This window comes from Rhinichthys klamathensis, unplaced genomic scaffold (assembly GCF_029890125.1).
Source record: "Rhinichthys klamathensis goyatoka isolate OS25496 unplaced genomic scaffold, OSU_Roscu_1.1 h1tg000585l_1, whole genome shotgun sequence".
NCBI classification, from domain to species: domain Eukaryota; kingdom Metazoa; phylum Chordata; class Actinopteri; order Cypriniformes; family Leuciscidae; genus Rhinichthys; species Rhinichthys klamathensis.
This window is the reverse complement of record NW_026607045.1, coordinates 904,702-928,863: the sequence shown is the minus strand read 5'-3', so window position 1 is coordinate 928,863 and position 24,162 is coordinate 904,702. Positions and strand designations below refer to the sequence as shown.

The 24,162-nt window shown below is 38.5% G+C and overlaps 1 protein-coding gene across 1 annotated transcript in view; it reads right to left on the bottom strand.

The window, feature by feature from the left end:
* Positions 1-21,407, bottom strand: part of ntm (neurotrimin) — a 379,368-nt gene extending 357,961 nt beyond the window's left edge. Inside the window, exon 1 of the mRNA XM_056240255.1 lies at positions 21,197-21,407. Within this exon, the coding sequence (XP_056096230.1) occupies positions 21,197-21,257 (61 nt within the window). The 5' untranslated portion in view covers positions 21,258-21,407. The remainder of the gene's footprint in view (positions 1-21,196) is intronic.
* Positions 21,408-24,162: the final 2,755 nt, after the last annotated feature.

Genomic DNA, 24,162 nt, shown 5'->3' with positions numbered 1-24,162 from the left:
TTGTGTATCGGCAGCAGTTTACTTTTTGAATGACAAATATAGATGAATATATCTGCAGAAATAGATATTGTCTCATTTACACGCATGCGCCTAGCGTGCATGCTAGTTGACAGTCAGCTGTAGTTCTCTCGGTGTGTTCAAGTGCAGCTTTTTTTGCCCCGACGCAGGCAACGCGAGGCGACAACATAGTAGGCTTTCATCAGTGCTAGTTCTTTGCCGTCGGTTTGGTGTGTCCCTACCTTAAGACTTTCATTTAGCTTCCAAACACAAAATCTGAGAGATTTTTGGGCCTCCATTAAAAGTCCATTTCACCAAAACTGGGGGGCTTTTTCAAAAAGTTCAAAGATCATAAAAGAAATCCATAAATTGAGTGGTTTAATCCGAGTCTTCTGAAGAGACATGATAAACAGATTTAGGCATTTACTCACATATAAACATTGATCAACGCACATACATACTGTAGAACACCTCAAATATAGATACAATAAAAATAAACAAAATTGGATAAGAAAAAAATATTAGGATAAGAAAACCATTCTTAAGCATGATCAACTAGTAAGCCATTTGTATATTGAAAGAAAAGTGTAAAAATGGCTACTCTTTTGTGCCATCAAAACATTGCTGTTTGTTTGAGCATTCAAACCTGCCCAACAACAGCAACATTTGGCTGAATCAATGGCAAGTGAGCAGTGTTCAGGAACAAGTAAACAATCTCCATTTGGTGAATTAGTAATTAGGGGTGTTCAATTCAAGATTTTTTCAAGACTCCCACTGTAGACTCTCCACTGTTTACTTTACATCAAAACAGGGTCAGAAATAAGACAAGATGGCAGTCGTTACACACCCTTAAAGGGATACTCCACCCAAAAATGAAAATTCTGTCATCATTTACTCACCCTCAAGTTGTTGCAAACCTGTATGAGTTTCTTTCTTCTGCTGAACACAAAGCAAGATATTTTGAAGAACGATTGGAACTTTGGCACCATTGACTTCCATCAATGGTGCCAAACAACTGTTTGGTTCCAATCGTTCTTCAAAATATCTTCCTTTGTGTTCAGCAGAAGAAAGAAACTCATACAGGTTTGCAACAAGAGGGTGAGTAAATGATGACAGAATTTTCATTTTTGGGTGGAGTATCCCTTTAATTTATATTTCCCCCGACACAAAGCCTTAAAAAACCCACTTATTAAAACAACACCCTTTTAGTATGACTGTCCAAATTCACCCACTTGAGTTGCTACCTAGCTGTTGCCGATACCTCATTTTACAGAGGGAAAAGTCACGAAAAACAGCCATGGTGGAATATTATGTCAGAAATATGGTTTTATTTAATGAATTCATCTTATTATAATGTTCGGGTGATGACACTAAAAGCACATGATCATTGTCTTAAAAGGTGCTTGGACAGGACAGTTAAAAATAGGCTACTAAAGACAATACATACAAAAATACGCTCAATAATTTACACTTATTGATGTGTTTATTCTTGATGAGAGTTTCTTTTTTTATATTTATGGTTAGTTTAATGATTATGGACGCTAGGTTAACCATGGAAAACCAAATCTATATTTATTGCATTAAAAGGGGTCATCAGATGCAAAATTCACTTTTATATGGTGTTTGCATATAAATGTGTCTTTGCAGTGTGCGGACACAACCACCATACAATGAAAAAAATCCATTCACTCTTTTTTTCTAATCCTCAAAAAGTCTAAACACTCTCAATAATCAAGCCGTTTGGATTTTCTGAGCAATATGATGTCATATTGCTCATGATCCGCCCACGATCACTGACGGACTGTCCCGTATTAGCATATTTCCGCCCTGAGCCATTTGTATACTGTCCACCAAGGCAGGTTGCCAAGGCAGCACTTTATGTGTCTTGTGTTGACACGCCCCACAGAAGAGAGGGGTGGGGTGAGCACTTGCTTATTATCATTTAAAGAGACATGCACCGGAATGGGAACAGAGCTGTTTTTGAGGAGGTAAAAAGGTGAGGAATTTTAACCAAAGTATGTTACAAACTTTACATGAAGACCCTAAAGAATCATACCAACTTTTGGGAAATGGGCATCCAATGACCCCTTTAATATACCATCAATTAGACTAAAGCTAGCACGGAGGTATGTAGGCTACTGTATAATTAAAGTGACTATGACTGTTATCCATTTCTAAAGTAAGCTACATTTAGGATAAATGTATGTGATCAAGTTTCTGCGACAGCTCTCTGACGCGGTTCAATACGTCATTGTCTGAATTCCTCGCTTCATTGCGTTCACTCCTTGCTTATATAGTGCACTCAACTGCCATGCACTATAGGGTTTAGACTAGAGAATCAGTAAACAAGTGAGTGATTTCGGACACAGCAACAGAGTCGACACAGAGAGTTCTATTCTAAAGGGCTATTCAGAATCGAGGAATCGACTCTTTTGGAGTCAACTCTTCATCACTACTAGTAATGCAGAAATTGCACACTTCCCCTTTAAGAAGCAGCTGTGACAGTCAATTATACATAGTCAGCAGAAAACTTAAAATGCCTCAGTTTGTAAAAAACAATGTTGACAAATGCACTTACAATGGCAGAATATGGACCCAAAGTTCTGTCATGGATACCATCAATAGTGCTTGTATTTAACAGAATATTCCTTTTTAGGACCCATAGTATAAATTTACACTTAATTTTAATTTTTTATTTCATCTTCAATTATCTTGCAGTAAATGTCAACTACTATAAAATTAAAAACCCAGATAAATCCAGACCGGCAGAATTCTCCTTCAACGTCTCGGTTAGATTAGACACAGAGATCACAGTGGCTTATGGTCTTTATCTAATAAAAGAAAACAGCAAGGCTGAAATTACTGACTCGTGAATGAGAGAGAAGGTGAACACTTCGAGCCGACTCCTTCAGATGTTAATGCGGAGGTGCCGGCAGGCTAATTGATTATTGACAGCATGTGTTTCTCCGTGCCTATGGCAAGGTATACCATGTCCTCCTAGTGACTGCGTCACAAACCTGTGATGACAATTTGAGGGAACAACTCTGATTTATTTTTCTTAATGAAACAAAAAGTTATTTTGCATAAGTATTAGCCAGATCAGCTGTGAAAATATTTGATCATTTCATGACTTTCAAGATGCTGAGAATTTCCTAATGCTGAGAAACAAATTGGTGTCTTCACTACTGCATTGTCTTACCCCGAGGAGCTTTTGTTGACTGCAGACGCTTTGTAGAAAATAACCATTTCATAAACACGGCATCTTGATTACCATTTTCAAATCTCTCCTAGCCAACTAGTGTACCTCAAGGAAACATAATAAATTAGATGGTTAGATAAAAGAAACCATTCACTCATGAATGAAAAATCTGCAAATGTATGGGGGAAAAAGTGACCAATAAATTGTGTTCCACAGAAGAAAGTAAGTCACACGGGTTTGAACAATATAAGCGTGAGTAAATGAGGACAACATTTTAATTTTGGGTGAATTAACACCAGCAAAAATAGCAATGATGCCATTTCTTCCTGCTAGCATCAACAGCCAGAAACTTCTAACTGGTTATTCTAAGAAAATGGTAGTTATTCTGAGAAATACTAAATCAGGCCATTCAAAAAGAAACTTTTGGTTGAATTTTAAAACCTTTTCTCACTCCTTTTTATTTATTCTGTGGAAAATTCTCACTGATGTACTTCCCATTTGGAGGAGTACAAATCACCCCAGGGGAACTTATTTTGTTCCCCCGACTCTCCCACAGAAACCAGCATCCTGCAGCAAAGTTACACTGCGACAAGTTTTTCATCATGTGAAATCCTTCCATCCTTTGGACAAACAGCAAACAAGTTTGTGGCTCACATAGGAGCTTGTTATTTATCATGACATTTCATGAATCTATAGCAACTCTTCGAAAAAGAATAAAAATAGAGAATGGCGAGATGAGCAAGGAAAGCGCAGGATGTTTTTAAATGGAGTGTGTCTAGCCAACACTCCCTCACTTCTATGTGACTGAGTTAAGGTGTGGAAAACATGGCTTGGTTATACGTGGGCGCTGTTTTTCCTTGACTTGTCTTTTCTGAAGAGTTATGCTCACAGAGGAGACTTACCACTTACACCTGGAAGTCAGTGCGCTCGTGGAAGGGCTGCTCTTATTTCTGTCCTAGCCTCCTCTTTTAATCTCTACGTAAAGCTAACAACATTGCATTTCCTGATTAAAATCACTAGGACACTTGTTATTCCTGGTGCTAATCGCACATCTCTATCCAAGGACAGACAAAAATCAATCAAAATATGTCACCTTAGGATGACTTCACAAATTGTTTAACACCGCGTTCCGTAATACCGTGTGCGAGAGAGAGAAATCTTTGTTGCTTTCCATTTATTTGCGCGAGGCGTTTAAGCAGAGCCTCAATATGACCCAATAAAAGTTTGGAGAGAAATCTATTTCATTTCTCATAAAAATAGTCTGAGAAGTCATGCATTTAAATGTGGGCTTCCCAAATGCTCACTTGAATGTGTAACTTTGCCTTCCCCAAGACCCACACCACTGAAATCAATCTTTATAGATTGCCATCACCGTAATATTTATGCATCAGTCTCAGAGCTACAGTCAAACATAAACAATGAGGTCAGTTTACTGTAGAGGGCTGATCCATAATTGGTATTTTAATTTTAAAATAGTTCACAGTCCTACTGGAACAAAGTATACAGGCAAAAAAAAAAAACAGGCTGATAAAATACAATTTGAAATTAGATTAAACCAAAGTAAACAGCTCATGCATATACTAAAGTAAACATTAAATCTCTCATAATACCTGTGCATACAAATAAACACATTATGAAGCTACTCACACTATCCAGCCGCAAAGTAAAAAGATGAAAATGTTGTTTTATATATATATATATATATATATATATATATATATATATATATATATAAAACAACATTTTCATCTTTTTACTTTTACTTTTATACATACTGTATATATATATATATATATATATATATATACACACACACACACACACACAATATATATATATATATATTGTGTATATCTTCATCATTTCTAATAGAAGAACAGGCTGAGCTTGCAGTTCCTTAAGCCTATTTGCAATAACAGTACAAGAATAAACACTGCAGAGAGAGAAGGCAACTGAAATAAGGCACTTAACTAAATCCTGATGTATATGGCTCTCCGTAAGCTATAACAAGACATTGTCCCCAACAACAATAATGAATTTGATGAGCAGTCAGTAAGATGTTATGGACTGGCTGAATATCTGAAGGCTCTTATGAATGTATTCCACCTGAAATGATTTTTAGATCCTCTCTCACATCTTAATATCACTCCACACAGCCCACCACAGTAATCAACAGCAATCATAGTTTGAAAGTCTCTCTCACTACTTGAGCTGCATTCCAGCACCGTTGAAAAGCTGCCTTCAAGGATACAGCGGGGTTATTTTTTACCCATCAAAGAACAGCTCCAGGTATCCTTTGAACATTAGAGAGGAAAAAAACAAAACAGCAAAAATAATGTTTTGCTGACGACTGTGATGTACCTGGTCAAGATCTGTGGTTCAGGTGACCGTGAGGCCAGTAAAGAGAAACAGTATCTGAGGTTACAAACTAACAAGTATATAAAAAACAGACTAATATTGAGAAAAAAAGATGAGAAAACTGGAAAACAAATAATAACCTTTTCACAGTTTGAAAGCCGGAAAATAGATTAAATAACCAGTTAGACTAAGTGGTGTTAAGAGTCGTGATGTAGCTGAAGTTGTTCAATAAACTTGAGTCTATGTTGTTGATTGGATAGAGGCAGATCTGAATGCGAGCTGCAGTCAATAGTTAGAAGGGGCAGGGTTTAAGTGGGTTAAAGGTGAACTAAGTAACTTTTTTACCTTAACCGAACAGCTTTAGAGTCATTGTAATGTTTATATTACTGATTTCGTGTTGAATGGTGGTCGTCTCGCACCCCCCTGGTGCATGTGAGCCGCAAAACCACCCTTGCAACTTTGGGCCGGCGGGCCGCCGGCCTCAGTGTTAGGAAGTATATCGTGTGATATCAGTTCTGGCGAGGTAACGAATTGCTTTACGGCAAAAAACAGATCTGATAAAATTCTAATAAAATGAGCATCAAACAGAAATAACCCGGCGCCGTATACATGTGGTGTTCGAGGGGCACATACAATACAGACTGCCGACAGTTAAACAGGGCGCGCAGCTCTTAAAGGGGCCATACCTTATTTCCACTCGTTACAGCGTCCATCCTACTGAACAGGTACCGGTGTACAGGGGGAGGGGATCCAGTCGTGAGTGCGAGCCATCTCTGCGTGAGTGCTATTCACGACAGTACAAGTGCTCCACAGCGACTCTAGGGGTCGCTGTTTGACAAAAACGGAATTCCTACTTAGTGCTGCTTTAAATGATTGGAGAAGTCCGTTTCACCGAAAGATTGAGTTATGACACTTATAAATAACTAAATAAATAAAACTAAATAAAATATCAGGTCAAATGTTAATACTTTAATATCAATAACGTGTATTTCGAAATTTTCATTTTGTGCCGACTTTTAAAAAGTGCATCTGGAGTTTAACGATGACAGTGCCATTTAATCACTCGCTTGCTTTAGAATGCACTACTTTCGTCAAATGCTGACATTAAAAATAATAATACAATAAAATCTAAGTAAATATGCCCAAACTTTTGTTTTCAGAGACATCTTAGTTCACTGTGCAAAAATATTAATGAAATTCACTGTCGATTATTTTTATCAATTATTTTTGATTTTGTCGAGCATTCATTGCTTAATAAAATCCTAGTAGAACTATTTTGTACTACATTGTAAGAATATAAAGTCAGCTTTGACTAGCAATTCTGCCATCTCAGCCAAAACGATGTAGATGACCCAAAATAAAGAAAATTTTCTTAAAATAACTCATATTCTCTTCTCATCGTTGTCTCTCTATATGTTGCGTTGCTCTAATCTCCTCGTTCACAGCAGGCAGCATATAAATATATCAAATCTAGACAGCAGGATACAAGGAGAGTCCCTAAGAGAAGCATTATTATATTACAGCTGTCGCAGACACACTCTTGAGCATTCCTTACATAAACCTCTGCCTTAGCTCATATCAGAGGGAATATTGAATTTCTAAAGTTGTACTCACCGGTATTAGCATTTCATTTTATAATTTAGTGGCTGACCTGAAGATTAAGTAGTCAGTGACTTGAACTGCACAATGACTGCTGTAGTGAATCTAAAGAGCATGTTATTCAATGACATGGCAAAGACATCTGAAGTGGTCCAAAGGTGACCATAATCTAGTTGTTGTCATAAAAAAAATCCAAAAACAACGAGATAGACCTGGATGTTAGTAGTACAAAAGAAAAAGACAGGAAAACCTGGAGGGAAAACTACATTTACATCAAGATATTAAAAAACAATATTCATCTAAAAAAGGTCTTGAGCTCTATATTTTATGCCCTGAACACTTACATCCTTATTAAAGCATCCTGATAAATATGCATCTAATTCTGCTGGGACATGCAAATGAGCGATTGCAAACATTGCTTGATTAAGTGTCAAATTTTAATGAGATGAGCTATTATCGGTCCTAACTTAATCTAATGTTATTAAGGAGGCAAAAAATTAACTACGAAACTGAAATATTTATATTTACAAGATTTGGGTCACAAAAATCTTGTTTGATGTGTGTGACAAGAGAGCTGACATCATCGATTTCAACGAGATGAATGCCAATCTCTGGCAAGTTGCTGAGCCACGCAAGGTCCACTTATAACCAAACCTCTCAAGGGAATGCATATTTCCATAGCTTGCTTAAGAGGTTATTGTGATTTGACAGCCTGTGGAAATTACTCATTTCCAATGTTGATGGCAAATGAAACAGAAACACAAGTGGAATGGCCAGGGAATTCAGCATACTAAATTTCCCCGCACAAAACGCAGTCTGTAATTCCCAAGATTTGTTGTAAATTCATGTTATGATGTACATGACTTTGTATACTAGATTGAGTTTGATCAATGCATTATTTTATTCAAGAGTGAGAATGTTGTAGTATATAAATCTAGAGATGCACCGATCGACCGGCCAGGGACCGGAATCGTCCAATTCTCCGCATGATCGGCCTGGACTGGTAACCGGCCGGTCAGTCTAACCACTTCCGAGCCGGTCCGTTTTGTTCAGGAGTCTAATATTTCTGCTGCTGTCTGTCATGTTAATCTAAGAACAAAAGATTTAGAAAATCACTCTCTGCTCTTGACTGAATAACTTTTGTAACTAATTGTAAGCATGAATGTGTGCTTGAATTTTTACAATGAAGACTATTCAATGTTATTTTACATTTGATTCCTTTAATTTCTGTTGTATTTCTTACCTGAATAAACTGCATATATTAAACTGAAAAACTTAAAGCCATGTTTATTTCATATCCCTCTTTACTGCATTTATTTTGTGCTGTTGCTTAAAATGTTTATTTGTTCTTATTTTATTACTGTCTTTTTACTTTTTTTATGAAAATAAAATTTTACATTGAAGAAAAGTCGGAATCTGCAAAAATCGGTCAATTACGAATAAATTGGAATCGGCCGAGAAAATTGCAATCGGTGCAGGGTCATTCCGTGTCAAATCAACCAAATTTCGGAAACCTTTTTATTTTGTTAATATTTTCTTTTAAAAGATAAATAGTGATGAAAAACAAAAAATATTAAATGCCACATATGGATATTTACTAAGTAATCCACAGAGGGGGGTCAAAATTTGTTTTCACATGAGATTTAGAGCCAAATTACAGGGTAAAACTGACCTTTAAAAAGATGGCAGCATCATTATTTTATTTTTACACAGATTGGTAGGTATATTAGTAAAAATCTGTTTACTTTAGCAATTTTATGGCGTTATATGTCAAATAAGAAATGGGGGGGGGGGTTTTCATGATTATCGAATGTAAATAGTTTTCTCTCTAAAAACAGTTTAGCCTATAAAGCTAGTATAACGCTAGTATATTGGGCATGGAGCAATGACAAATAAAAATCGCTTGTTAATACCACTAACAAGGCTCAAAATAGCCCCACACTAACACGGTAGCATAATGAGGGTCCCTACCTTCAAACCGAAGCATTGAGAACTTTGTCAGTGTCCAGACAGTTTAATAAGAAGATATTTATATAAATAATATATAATATATAAAATATCTTCTTATTAAACTGTCTGGACAAAGTTCTCAATGCTTCGGTTTGAAGGTAGGGACCCTCATTATGCTACCGTGCTAGTGTGGGGCTATTTTGAGCCTTGTTAGTGGTATTAACAAGCGATTTTTATTTGTCATTGATCTATGCCCAATATACTAGCGTTATAGGCTAAACTGTTTTTAGAGATAAAACTATTTACATTCGATAATCATGAAAACAAATCTCAGATAACGGTTGACTAGGTAACAATGTGTAATTAGACCAAAGGTTCATTTTGCGCCGGAGTTCTCCTTTAAATTAGTCAATTGTACACATTTTTAGTGGCCAAAAACCAAATGTGGGTCACTTTGCATACAGTTGATATTTTTTTTATTTTAAAGAGAAATATCTGAACAACAAATAGTGTTGAAACTAGAAATGTACCTCTTTTTATTTATATCAACACAATTGCATAGAACATACCTGTCTGAGTGCCATAAATATGATTTTTTTCCAAAGTTTGCATGCCTATGAAGTTAGCTTCATTGTTTAACTTTTACTGGTGACATATAATGCAACAAAGATTACTAAAGTCAACAGATTTAACTAATAGATCTGTCTGTGTAAAAATAAAATAATGATGCTGCCATCTTTCTAAAGTCATTTCCATAATCATTTGCTATACCATAATAGCAGCCTAAAATGCTTGTTGCTTCTTTTTATTCCACTTCACACATATTAGATTTTACTCAAAGAATGTCATTAGATTATGACAACATGCTGACTGAGTTCTTGCGAGAACCTTTGAAAGCTAACCACTAGATGCAACATGACATCATGACTTTGCGTAAACATACACGCCACTTTCAATTCAAGTGGCGTGTTATCTATACGCATTTTGAGCTATCCGCGTGTATGTCCACGCCGAAATCTTTTGCGTGTATGTCTACGCCATTAAATGTCCGAGTGATTCCGCGTGTATGCGTACGCCGTTAAATGTCCGAGCGAAACGAAGCAAAATCTATATCTACATCTGTGGAGCGATATTTCTTTTCCTAGGATGGTAGGAGAAGACTCATAAATGGTACTAACCCCAGTGACGGGTAGGTTTAGGGACGGGGTTGGGGTAGGTCATATATTTATATATACATAATACAGTAATATAACGTTAAGTCAAAGGCGTTGATAAACACGCTGAAAAGCGATTATGCGTGTTGATAGCACGCCAAAAATGGAAATACGAATTGGCGTGTCATACATACGCCATTTCATGAGATCAGTCTGCTAGATGAATGTTTAGGAATTAAAATGATAAAAATACTTTAAATGAAATTTTTTTTTAAAAACCTGCTTGCTGGATTCATAACACTACTCAAAGTCATGTTGGCTTAACTAAAAGGCTGGTTGATCCATATGCCATTTTCAGTTGGAAGACTTCTGTATTGACAAGTAACGCCCATTATTCCTTAAAAGCTGAGTAGCAGCACTCTGATAGATTAGCAGAGCTTTTTTAATCAGGGTTTGTGCGGGGTAACGGCACAATCCCTGATAGCTCTAATTGAAATGTCCAGGCTTTGCTCTACCTCTTCCCTCCTCATAGAGGCCACAAACTAATCAAAAACACAGGGATTAGTCTCAACATGTGCTGCTCTATCACTCTATCCACCATCTGTTAGATGAAGAACAACACAACACTGATCTTCAACAACACCAGCAGTAGTCGTCGTTGTTTCACAAAATAATTCTAAATTTATTTCAAACGATTAAGAAAAATGAGTTGACGTATGGAAATGTACAGCAATGTAATGAACATTAACGTGAATGATCTTGAGAAATGACAAACCAATTGCTGAATCAGAGTTTTGAATTGATTCAAACTAGGGATGCACGATGATATCGGCACAACATCGGGATCGGCCGATAAAAGCTTAAAATGATCATCATCGGCATCGGCCGATATTAATATTTCTGCCGATTAACCTTGCCGATAAGGTGGCGGGTTTACTATGCGCACGTGACGACCGTGAACGTAGAGCGGCAGCAACATGTCAGCTGTGTGGATATATTTCGAGATCTGTGAAACCGATAACAAACTTGCTATTTGCAGTACTTGTAAAACAACACTCGTTCAACACTACAAACATGATTACGCATCTTAAGAACCGTCATCCTGAGCAGCACCAAGACTTTTTGAAAAGTAAGGAGGGAAAAACGCCGGCAAAACCAACCCATCAGCAGCCTCTACTTCAGTCCTTTGACAAAGCTAGAAAATACAGCAGCGACCATCCAAAGGTAAAAGAACTTAACAAAAAAATCATTGAATTTATTCCTCTTGATAACCAGCCGTTCAGCGTGGTGGAAGACGTTGGCTTCAGCAGGCTAATGATGCACCTAGAGCCGCGATATGTTATGCCTAGCCGGCGCTACTTTTCTGATGTGGCCTTACCTGAATTACAGAGTGTGGTTGCCAGTCACATTGAAAAGCTTCTTGTCTGCGCTAGTCACATTAGCTTTACCACGGACATTTGGTCATCAAGCGTGAGTCCTATTAGCATGTTGAGCCTCACTGCCCAGTGGATAGACGAAGACTTCACCATTAAAAAAGCTGTCCTACACTCGCAGGAATTCTCCGGTTCTCACACAGCAGCTGCAATTGCATCCACGTTTGATAATATGTTAGGGAAATGGAAAATAGAAAGAGAACGAGTGCATGTCGTGCTACGTGACAATGCCCGTAACATGGCTAAAGCTATGGTGGAGTTTGGTGTGGCAAGTCTACCGTGCATGGCACACACGCTGCAACTGGCAGTGCATGAAGGTGTCCTGTCTCAGTGCAGCGTGGCGGATGTTGTGGCGGTGGGGAGGAGAATAGTTGGACATTTCAAGCACTCCCAGCTGGCATACAGTCGGCTGGGGGATGTACAGAAAGAGCTCGGAATGTCAGCAAAACGATTTCAACAAGACGTCGCTACCAGATGGAATTCGACATTTTATATGATGCGAAGCTTGGTCGAGCAGAAGAAGAGGGCAGTGTGAGGCACTTTATTCGGTTGCAACCATGCTTGATGCCCGCTACAAAGACAGGTATTTTGACGTGGAAAAAAAGAAGAGTGCTCGCGACCTGTTGCTCAAAGTTTTGGATGACATGAACGGCAGTGCAGATGTCAGCACAGAGGATCCCCCAGAAAAGAGGACCCGAACAGGATCACTGCTGGATATGTATGAAGAAATTCTGGAGGAAAATGTCATTTTTGAGGAGCAAGACAAGACCGAGGCCGCATCACAGGTAAGCATCAAACATGCACAAATGTAGTTTTTATTTTATTTTTTTATTTTTTTAGAATATTTCACTTTAGGACCGAAAGCATCCTAATTAATAATGTAACTTTCTCGATTATTATTCTGCAATGTCATAACATACATAATAGCCTATTTATCATAATGCGGCCTGTGTATTAATAATAAACTTGCAACTAATAAATCATTTGATTTCTGAAATAAAAAATAAAATAAAAAAATAAGTGCTCTGTTAACGCCTAAAAAGAATAAAGTAAAAAAATCAGTAAGTGATTTAGTAATTATTCTGTTACTTCATAGGTCGCCTCATACCTGGCCGAACCCACAATTCCCAGGAACGACAGTCCATTGGAGTACTGGAAACGCAACCAGGCCCGTTTCCCTGCCCTCGCTTCTGCTGCACGCAAGTACCTGTGTGCGCCCTGCACAAGTGTTGACAGTGAACGGCTGTTTAGCGTTGCCTCTGATGTGATAGACGAAAAGAGAAATCGAATGGACGGTGAAAAAGCAGAGGTGCTCATTTTTGTGAAGAAAAATCTACATCTGGTATTAAAAAAATAGCTGAACAGAAGCCTACTGGTCAGCTGAAGTTGTCAACCTAGTTAGTTGGACTGAAAAGGTTTGTACGACTCAAGTTCAAGTGAAGGATAAAATGTCCTTGTAGTTTTTTTTTTGCAATACAGAGCACACTGTTTGTCACTGAGTTGTTACAGGACTGTCTGTGGTTTACAAGATAATATATGTAGCTTGGTTTTAAGTTTGATTATATTTTAAAGGGGTGATGAACTGAGAAATCAAATTTTCCTTGAGCTTTTGACATCTAAGAGGTCATCAAATTATAAGAATATCCTGTAAGTTTCAGAACTGAAAACGTCCTTGTTAGTCCAATAAAAGCTTTTATTGACACCAGGCTCAGCAAACGACTCGTTTTTCAAAGTGGGGAACTATGACGACAAAGAGGATAAAACACCACCCCCGCAGAAGAAGATCAACGCCTAATTCAACACGGCCGGTTTAGCCCCGCCCACCGATTCGCGCATTACACGAAACTCATTATAATATGCAAAACTGTTATCCACTCACAGCAGTGGGCGTTTACTTCCAAGTCTTCAATGCGAGACGCCCATAAAAACCGAGCGTTTTTGAGCTAGGCTCAAAACTAGGGTAGAAAATAGCCTATTACTTATTCATTTTGATGTTTTTGAATGTAAAAACCAAGCGAACGTCATACGTTGACCTCAGACAACAATATAAAACCGTTTAAAAAGCCAGTTCATGACCCCTTTAAAGTGGGTCTGAAGAGTAGACAGACAGCTGCTTTTTTGTGCACTTGACCTCTGTATGGGAAGCATTTGGCAGACCTGTTCAAGTAGGAGATGATGGCTACATTTTTTTTATTTAAAAATGTATTTTTATTTATTTTACTCCTAAGGACTGAAGTTTGAAGTCTGAACTTAAAAATAAAATGTGGCACAGGCATATCATTTATTCTCCTCATTTATTCTAAGTGAAATAATGTATCTATTTTTTAGGGGTGAATGTCTCTCTACATTTGTAAAATGATATATTTAAGGTAGAATCAAATGTTGTTTGTCTTGTGTGTTGCCTTATCTACAACACATGAGTGTAATAAGGTAAAGGTAGTACAGGAGAGAGACTTTGATTTGATTTCTCTTCAGTAAAATCAAAATGTATATCAGGGGAAAAATGTGTATATATATATACCGGTATCGGTATCGGCCAAAATGAGTTTGAAAATATCGGCATTTCGAATATCGGCCAAAATCCAATATCGTGCATCCCTAATTCAAACACAGGTTGGGATAATTCACAAAAATGCATCAGATGCTGCTTTTACCAATTAGGTTTAAATCAGGCTATTAAAATAACTGCGTTAACGCACTCACATTCTCGTAACTCACAAGACAAGGGGTGAAATTAGTGTAATGATACGTTCTTTAGAATTAAAAAGTGATTAGTCATCACAATATTCATTATGTTGCTTAATTTTATATTGCCATCAAAAATCATTGCAATTGTTAACATGATTATTCAATTTCATTGTCACATAATCCCACAATGCAAGCTTTGTAAAGAGGTCATTATTTAAGGATTAACACCAACTATACGCAACCATTAAATGCTGTTAAAGGGCATTTACTTAGAAGTCTTAAAGGCACAGCAACAAAAAAAAACATGTTTAACACTGAGGGTGGAAAATGGTCAGGTAAAATTAAATTCAGACTGTTTTTGGTGCAAAGATTGTAGTGAAAATTGTAAAAAATAAGTGGCTCTCAAGGAGAAAAAAGGGGGGCAGGGATCCGTTTTTTATTGTAAATCCAAACAAGACTGTACTGAAAAATATCTACTTTAAACAAAACTTTTTAAAGATTTAGTGTACAACGTTGCAATTACTAAATATGTATATAATTTTAATTGTTTTTGTGCTATAGCTGTAGTGTCATTTTTATGTGGAGAAATTGAAAAGATCTGGCATATCTCATAGTTTATGTTTCGAGCCATTTGTGACCTCAGCCAGTGAAGTATAATCACACCATTAAGACTGAGATGCAGTCTGTGTGATCAGAGATGTTTGCCTCTCGGTGAGTGTAAAGAGACGAGTTTGACAGGTTCATTAATGCTTCAAGAGGAAGAGCATGCATGTTCCAGCCGTGTGCCATTTTGAAAGAGTTTCCAAAGTAACTCAGCAATGGCTAAAACTCGTCTTATTGTTAGCTTCAGAACAGTGGGACTCCAGAAGCATGAAAAGAAACAGCCATTAATGTCACAGAACTCAAACCCGAACCATACCATTTTGGACACTGTGTATGAGACGTAAATACCTTTTACTGTCTATGGTAAATAAATACAGGTCAGAAAATGTTGCCTCTTCCAGGATTCTTAAGATTTAAAGTGCTCGTGGCTTTGAACAATAACTTGATTGTTCCTGAGTGAATATTTGAAATGTCAAAAGTTTTTCAATTGCATTTTGTTTGACATGCTGGTTACATAGAAACAGCCATATTGGGCTGCCAACTTATGAAAGCTGCATTCTTCAGACATGACAACCCATGAATAGCCCATCTATGGATGTTCACTGCACCAAGTCCTAATCTAAACGTCTAGGTCATTCATACTTCACAGAATCACTCACTGGACACAGTGCTGAACTTCTCTTCAATGGCTTTTGTGAATGAGCACAGTGTCTGACAGAATCTTCTCACGTCATTGTGGCAGATGTTTAATGAACAGTGCTGGGACCACTAGGATTTCTAGGAAATTGCTGTTTGCATAATATACGAAGGCTATTTTGTACCATTCCTGATTACTTATGGAATAAACAAGCAGGCTTGATGCTTATAGAAATGTCAGAGAGTCGGAAATTTTCACTAAAGCTACTTATTAGCCACTGACAACTAATTTTTAGGTATTCATTTACATAGACACACAAAAAAAACAGCCAAAACGGATGTGGAATTGGTTTTGAAATTGTCAAATTGAAATCACAAAACTGTCCACTTTAACACTATATACACACAAAAAATATCATATTTATACATCTTATAATATTTTATTCTTTTTCACAACCAGAATCACTGCAGCTTCACAGGACTCCCTGCAGATGTGGGTGTTTCTATATTAGTATTATGGAATTAGTCATTTTGTGTTCTTATAAAGGAAAACGCATTTCAGTTAACACTAAAACTCACATTCCCTAAAGTAATTTGAAGTAAAGGCACAACAACGAACCGAGAAGTAATTGTGGCCGTAAAGGCTACGTCAATATAATAATGACACACAAAAACAATTCACTTGAGAAAATGTGTGAGCACTCTTGTCCTTTTGATCAGATTAGCAAAGAGATCATACTAAAATCGGCACCCCTTACTTTCTGTCATCAATCATCAACACCTAATTGGTCTAATTTGCCTAATAACACATCATGCTGAGACTCAGCGGGACTGTGTCACTTTGGAAAGATGAAGCTGCATTTGATATCTTAATAAAGGCATAATCAGACTAAAGATCAGGTCATTTTGACATTAAGAGCAAGGATTGTAATCTCTTGATTTTTCAGAGCATCTAAAATCAAATGGCTGACTAAACTGTTGCTTGTCCTAATTAGGGCTAAACCAAATATATCTGAATATTGTGAAGCCTTTTGACAGTGCCTGAAAAAAAAGCCCTTTTATGTCATTTCAGAGCAGAGCATATACACTCACCGGCCACTTTATTAGGTACACCTGTCCAACTGCTCGTTAACACTTAATTTCTAAGCAGCCAATCACATGGCGGCAACTCAGTGCATTTAGGCATGTAGACATGGTCAAGACAATCTCCTGCAGTTCAAACCGAGCATCAGTATGGGGAAGAAAGGTGATTTGAGTGACTTTGAACGTGGCATGATTGTTGGTGCCAGAAGGGCTGGTCTGAGTATTTCAGAAACTGCTAATCTACTGGGATTTTCACGCACAACCATCTCTAGGGTTTACAGAGAATGGTCCGAAAAAGAAAAAACATCCAGTGAGCGGCAGTTCTGTGGGCGGAAATGCCTTGTTGATGCCAGAGGTCAGAGGAGAATGGCCAGACTGGTTCGAGCTGATAGAAGGGCAACAGTGACTGAAATAACCACTCGTTACAACCGAGGTATGCAGCAAAGCATTTGTGAAGCCACAACACGCACAACCTTGAGGCGGATGGGCTATAACAGCAGAAGACTCCACCGGGTACCACTCATCTCCACTACAAATAGGAAAAAGAGGCTACAATTTGCAAGAGCTCACCAAAATTGAACAGTTGAAGACTGGAAAAATGTTGCCTGGTCTGATGAGTCTCGATTTCTGTTGAGACATTCAGATGTTAGAGTCAGAATTTGGCGTAAACAGAATGAGAACATGGAACCATCATGCCTTGTTACCACTGTGCAGGCTGGTGGTGGTGGTGTAATTGTGTGGGGGGTGTTTTCCTGGCACACTTTAGGCCCCTTAGTGCCAATTGGGCATCGTTTAAATGCCACGGCCTACCTGAGCATTGTTTCTGACCATGTCCATCCCTTTATGGCCACCATGTACCCATCCTCTGATGGCTACTTCCACCATGTCACAAAGCTCTAATCATTTCAAATTGGTTTCTTGAACATGACAATGAGTTCACTGTACTAAAATGGCCTCCACAGTCACCAGATCTCAACCCAATAGAGCATCTTTGGGATGTGGTGGAACGGGAGATTCGCATCATGGATGTGCAGCCGACAAATCTGCGGCAACTGTGTGATGCCATCATGTCAATATGGACCAAACTCCCTGAGGAATGCTTCCAGCACCTTGTTGAATCTATGCCACGAAGAATTGAGGCAGTTCTGAAGGCAAAAGGGGGTCCAACCCGTTACTAGCATGGGGTACCTAATAAAGTGGCCGGTGAGTGTATATGCATATATATATATATATATGTGTGTATGTATGTATGTATATATATATATATATATATATATATATATATATAGTTTTTTTATTGCCAAGCAGATTAACAGTTTATAGAAAAAAACTGATAAATTACCTATGAATATTTGTAGAAAAATCATCAATGATAATTCATTTTTATTTGTATGTGCCAATATAACAATAAATAGTTAAAAAAAACAGACAACTTAGCGTGCTGCAAATTGGGACACACCTCCCAACCACAAGTTTTAATAACTTCTTTCTTGATACATTATTTGATTGGACTGCTATATGTTAAGGCATTTTCCCACAAAATTAAGATCACAAATACAAATTAACCTGGTCTAATGACACCATAAGAAAAAATATGGCCAAATAAAAATCATCCATGATATTCATCACTATGTTGCTTAATTTCATATAGTCAGTGAAATCATCTGAAACATATCATGAAAATTGAATACATCGCCCTAGATGTTAATTTCTGGGAATTACAACTATTGTAGATTCTATTTTTACTGTAAAGATGCCTCATATTCTGCTGTCAATCACTGATTAAACTTCATGAGTTGAACTCGTCTTGAGCAATGATCCTAAAGTCTATTTCAAAGGGAAGTTCTCTCCATTAAATCACTGTACTGTACTCCATTCTCTCCGTGTGAAGCTGGACCACAGCTGTGGCACCAAATTTCAATTTAATGACATATAATTCCTGCCTTGGCTGAGAGAGAGTAAGAAAAGTGACAGGGGGTTCAATGGACAGTTCAGGCCTGGAGGGATGTTGGCTTGAGCGCTGCAAGGGAGTCTGCAGCTTCCTGGCAACCAATGACATCTTCTCTCTCTCTCTCTCCCTCCCTCCCTCCGTCCCAAAAAACACTCTTAACCCCTGACAACCTCCATTAAACACAAGTCTAATTCTACACTAGTGGAAGCTGATTGTGCAGACAGAAGGGGCTGCAAGGACAAGTATGTATATTTGCTTAAAAATTTTTGAAGAGCGACGTGTCACGGTCAGATGCTGAGTATGTGGATTCTGTTACGAGCACTTAAGAACCAGACTGAATAGAGTACTTGCCACATTTTCGATTCTCATTTGACCTTAAAGTCATCACTTTTTTTTTTCTTTGAACACAACAACATGTAGGCATTACCATGTCTGAGACTTACATTTTTAAATGTTAATCAATATTAAAGGGATAGTTCACCTACTAATGAGTATCCTATCATGATTTATTCACCCTCATGTCAATAGATTTTCTTTCTTCTGTTGAACACGGGAGACAAAATTTAGGTTGTGCTAGTCAGTTTTTTCATACAATTTCAGTGAATGGTAATTGAAGATGTGAGCCTGAAAAAATATAAAAACTTCAACATGTATCGACCACTTTTGTGATACATTGATTTGTGGGCTATATTCCAAGTCTGAAGTCATACCATAGCTTTGTGTAATGAAACTCAAATGTATTCACAGAAAATCATCAACTCCAGTAAGGTGGTCAAGTAGCAATGCAACAGAAGTAACATCTTTTCTTCCGTATTGTGATGCATATCCGGAGCAGAAAAAATAAAACAATCTATGGCAGGGACTTAGATCTATCCTTCAGTTGTTGATTAGATGAAGGCAGATCTGAATGGGAGCTTGCAGTCGACTGTAAGAAAGGGCAGGTTCTCTTTCATCATCTCGTGTTCAAGATCCATGGGAAGGGCATCTGTTCCAGAGAACCGGGGTTCAGTGACCTCTTGTTTTAAAGTCAGCATGAAAGGAAAGTTCTGATAGTCTTTCCTTCCTTATTGTGAAGGATCCGAGTGAAACAAGAAAAAATGTAGGGTGGGACCTGATTTTGTCCATCAGGATTCAGGAATTGATTGGATCGTTGGGGTTTGCTATTGCTGTGAGTGAAAGGTTGTCCCTAGGGATGCACCACCATTTTTGTCAACCGAAAATGTAGGGCCAAACAGTTTAAGGCCGAAAATCAGTGACCAAAACAGACATTTAATTACCGCTTCTCCGATGGCACATTTTGACTGTATTCAGCATCTATTACGTGCAACTGTCCATTTTGATTTCATGGTGACTAAGTTGACTAAATGACTGAGAAGTCCAGGATAAGTCACCAGAGAGAAGTCTGACATTTCACCAGAACATCAAGTTAAATTGTTAAAAAGGTTTTTTTTAAATTGTATTCGCGATAATATAATGCATTTGGGAATTGAATATATTTGCCTATTATTTCATTATAGTAAATGCATTTTTTTTTTTTTAATTGATGAATATCCATGGGACCATATCATTGAGTCGAACTCACAAATCAAACGAATCAGATTGTTGAACGAGCAATCAACTACTTACAAAGATCCGATTCAAGCGAATCATTTGTTGACGAATCACAATAGCTTATTCTGTCACGGACGAAAATCATGATTTCCAGTGAATAACTGAATATTCGCGGTTTCTTCCTCACACAGTCGGTGTCATATTACTTTAGAAGTCGTGTAATATATCATACAAGACATATGGATTTCTTTTATGATTATTTTTAATCTTTTTTATTTATATTCTTGACCCCTATTCATTGTATTTGCCTGGAAAAGACGACCATGACGTTACTTTTCTCTCCTGTACTGGGTTAGAAAAGACATGAGGGTGAGTAAATAATGACAGATTTTTACATTTTTAGTGAAGTATCCCGCGTATATTAAATGATTAGTGCTTCATTTCTTCATCAAATCATGCATGAACAGCAAAGCACATCTCTAACAAGCAAGAGACTGGCGCGTCCTCCTGACAGGGCATATGTTAAGCACGAGGTCATTCCCTCGACAGATTAACCCTTCTTAACTCAACTTAGTATATCTCTACAACCAACTTAAACCAGTTTATCAGAAACTACGATGGGAGCTGCTCTCTGAACGCACTCATTACACTGTTGCGCAGTCACACAGATGTGAAACAAGTGCACGCGTTTGGAAAGACAGCGTCCTCACACACCACATCCAATGCGCTTTTCAGAAAACTTTCAAACGCGAATATAGTCAAACCATTAGTCCTCCGTCTAAAATGCTGAAAATACATCAAAAGCCAAACAGGATTATGCCCATCGTAACAGTTTGAAGCCGCAGAAAACGCCACAGAGTTGCACTTGTCTTTATTGATCTGAGCGCGTCCAACACGAGACCCACACAATAATCTCCAAATGAAAACCAATGGTTTCCTGCCAAAAACACACTTTCCAGATAATATTTAAATCTCTCGAAAAGATTAATCTTACCTTGTTGAATAAAAGCGATGGATATTCCAGTCAGGACGACCCAGCACACGGGATTCTTCATGGCGTCTGGAGCGGATCGAGTGCGCGTGAGGTCTGCGGGATTGTTTTCCTTCTTGCAAATACCAATGTGAAAATCCGGAGGAATAAGTGGAAGTGTAGTCCCAGACTCTAAGTAACTGTGAAGTGGGCACTCGCTCACTCACCTACGCAGGCGCTGAGAAGTCCCTCCTTCAGTGAGGTATTGCTTATGGAGCTGTTTGGCTGCTTCCACAGGATTAAAAGAACCCGCTGCTTTCATTTGCTCAAGAGACTGAGCATTGAAGTGTAATGCTTGGGTTAGTTTCCAAATAGTGTATTTACTGCATATCCTAATGCCGTTTTTTTATTGCTTAGTCCTTTAATAACCCCTTTGTTGAGTTATTATTTAGCACTGGTTTTTCCAGCATGCTCATTGAAATTAATTCAGCCCACTGTCTCAAAATTGGTCATTTATTGACGGATTTTTCAGCATCTAACTTTTTTTGGGGGGTGGGTTCGGTCCACCGTGTGTCTCAAACTTTAAAGGCACACTATGCAAGAATTGTACCTTAAAGCTGGAGTCGGCAAGTCTGGCAGATTGAGTGGACTTAGGGGAAATTTTGAATGTTTACAACTCTCATGGCCCTCCCTCCCCCACTATCAACGGATACCCTCCCACCGAGTTCATGCTCGTCAGTGCGTGTGCACCAGGTTATCTGTGAACGCGCCCGTCTCATCAGCTTCCATCAACACCATGGAGTATTTGGAGGTATGCTGTCCTGGCTAATCTACCGATAGATTGCAATTGCTAACGTCATTTATACTCTAAATGAGCTTGATTTTCCGCCATCACTCTTCGTTACAGCGCGAACTTCCACGAACTTCAGGCTTGTGCATGTGATTGTAACGTGCGGGAGGGGTGGCGTGTGCCCGATATGTGATTGACAGTCAGATCTCACACCCCCCCTGCGCTGATTGGACCCGATGAAATGGGAGCTGTGGATTTTTGCCACACAAATAACACGCTCCAGGTGGAGTTAGAAGCTCGGGTTTCTTTCTAAAACCACTTTATTTATGTTGTTCTGTCGGATTGTAGTGTCGATTTCACTAAATATCAGGGATGGAAATTAACTTTTTTGTCCACCGGCCACTGTGGCTGGTGGATTTCAAAATCTACCAGCCACTCAATGTTTTTACCAGCCACTTTCTTGTTTTTAACCGACAATGTGTAACTGCATGTGAAAATTAATACTACAAGAATACTTAAGCAGTTTATTTAATCTCAAGTCTCAATGAAATACTGACATTTTCTCTTTCTCTCACCCTCGGCCTCATCCACCTAATCTGTCTTTTTTTTTTGTTTTGATGATAATTTGAGCCAGCCTCCAAAAGTAATTAACCTGTCCTGTGATTTTTTTTTTTTCTCTCACACAACACTCTCCAGACACGGATTTATGAGCTATAGTATGTTGATTGCCTTTACATTAGAATAATATTTAATATAATCTAGATATGAAATGGAATAAATAGCATTCAATACAAAATGAATATGTCTCATATATTAAAATCAAGTTTTATGTGATAAAATATTTGCTTTGTTGTGCGTTAGAACCACATCAGGCATTTTGTACAAAATAATTTATTGAAGCATCCAGATACTTCACCACGTGACAGCAGCTAGGCTCCTGATTGGTTAACGCGGCGCGAATTGACGCCAAAGTTCAGATTTTTCAACTCGGGCGGCAGACGCGAATTCGCGTCAAACGCGTGAATGCACAAAAGCATTCAATAAAATCATGCGCGCAGAACGCATCAGAAGTTCGAACTTGCCGCGCGAATGAGGCGTATTCGCATCTACCACGGCGCGCTCTACACCTCATTCGCGCCGTAGGAATTTTTTACGCGCGTAACGCGTCTTTGCATTGACTTAACATTGAAATCACTCGCGCCAGATGCGCTATTCTCGTCTGGTGTGAACGCACCATGATGTTTTCTCTGCAGACCTCTACGCCTGCGATGTAACGCCACATTTTTGTTTGAAGGTGTGCCTCCTCTAAAAGTGTCCGCCGTCCGGGTGAAACAGTATGCTATTTTTATTTACCCGCCACGGTGGCCGGTAGGTGAAGCGAGTTTACCCGCCACAACACAAAATCACCCGCATTTGGCTGGTGGCGGGTGCTAATTTCCATCCCTGCTAAATATGATGAAAAAAATGTTGCCTTATAACTAGTGCTGCCGCGATTAGTCGACTTAGTCGACGTAATCGACCAGGCAAATTAGTCGACGCCAATTTTTTTAGTCGACGTGTCGTTTTACTATTGACCGCATATTTATTTTTGGTCTCCCGTCTCAAACGGCTCACTGTAATTCACCTCCACACACCAGTCTGTGCGATGTGCGCGCCCTGCTGGTTAATCTGCCATCCTCTTCCTTCCCCCTCCCCCGCCTTCACTGCTTTGATATGAAAAATTGCGGAGGCAGGGAGTAGCCTCTCGCTGCATCCTGCGGTGGACATCCAACCCAGCCACATCCAAGTGTGACGTCAGAACCCACCACGCCCATGGCCAAATTGGACACATTCTCATTAACATTTAAAAACAGGAAGAAGCATCGAGAAGAGAAGACTAGAAGACGAAGGTAACTGCGAAACAAAATGCACAAAACACACTTGCGGTTTTAGTATAAACACTGTTCAACATAATACGAATGAGTTGTATGAGAATGAGATGTTACCTGTTGAAAGCAGCTCTTATCACTTTAATAATAGTTTGTAATGAGGTCAGTGCGGTGCGGCTGATCACTTGACTAGCATTGTCAAAATATCGATGTAATTCGAATCAATAAGGTTTGATGATGTTGTTTTAGAGCTATGAATTATCTTCAACTTACATATTTGGTCATTTAACTCCCCTGTAATGTCTCAACTGAGTTGTGTGTTACATTTGGCT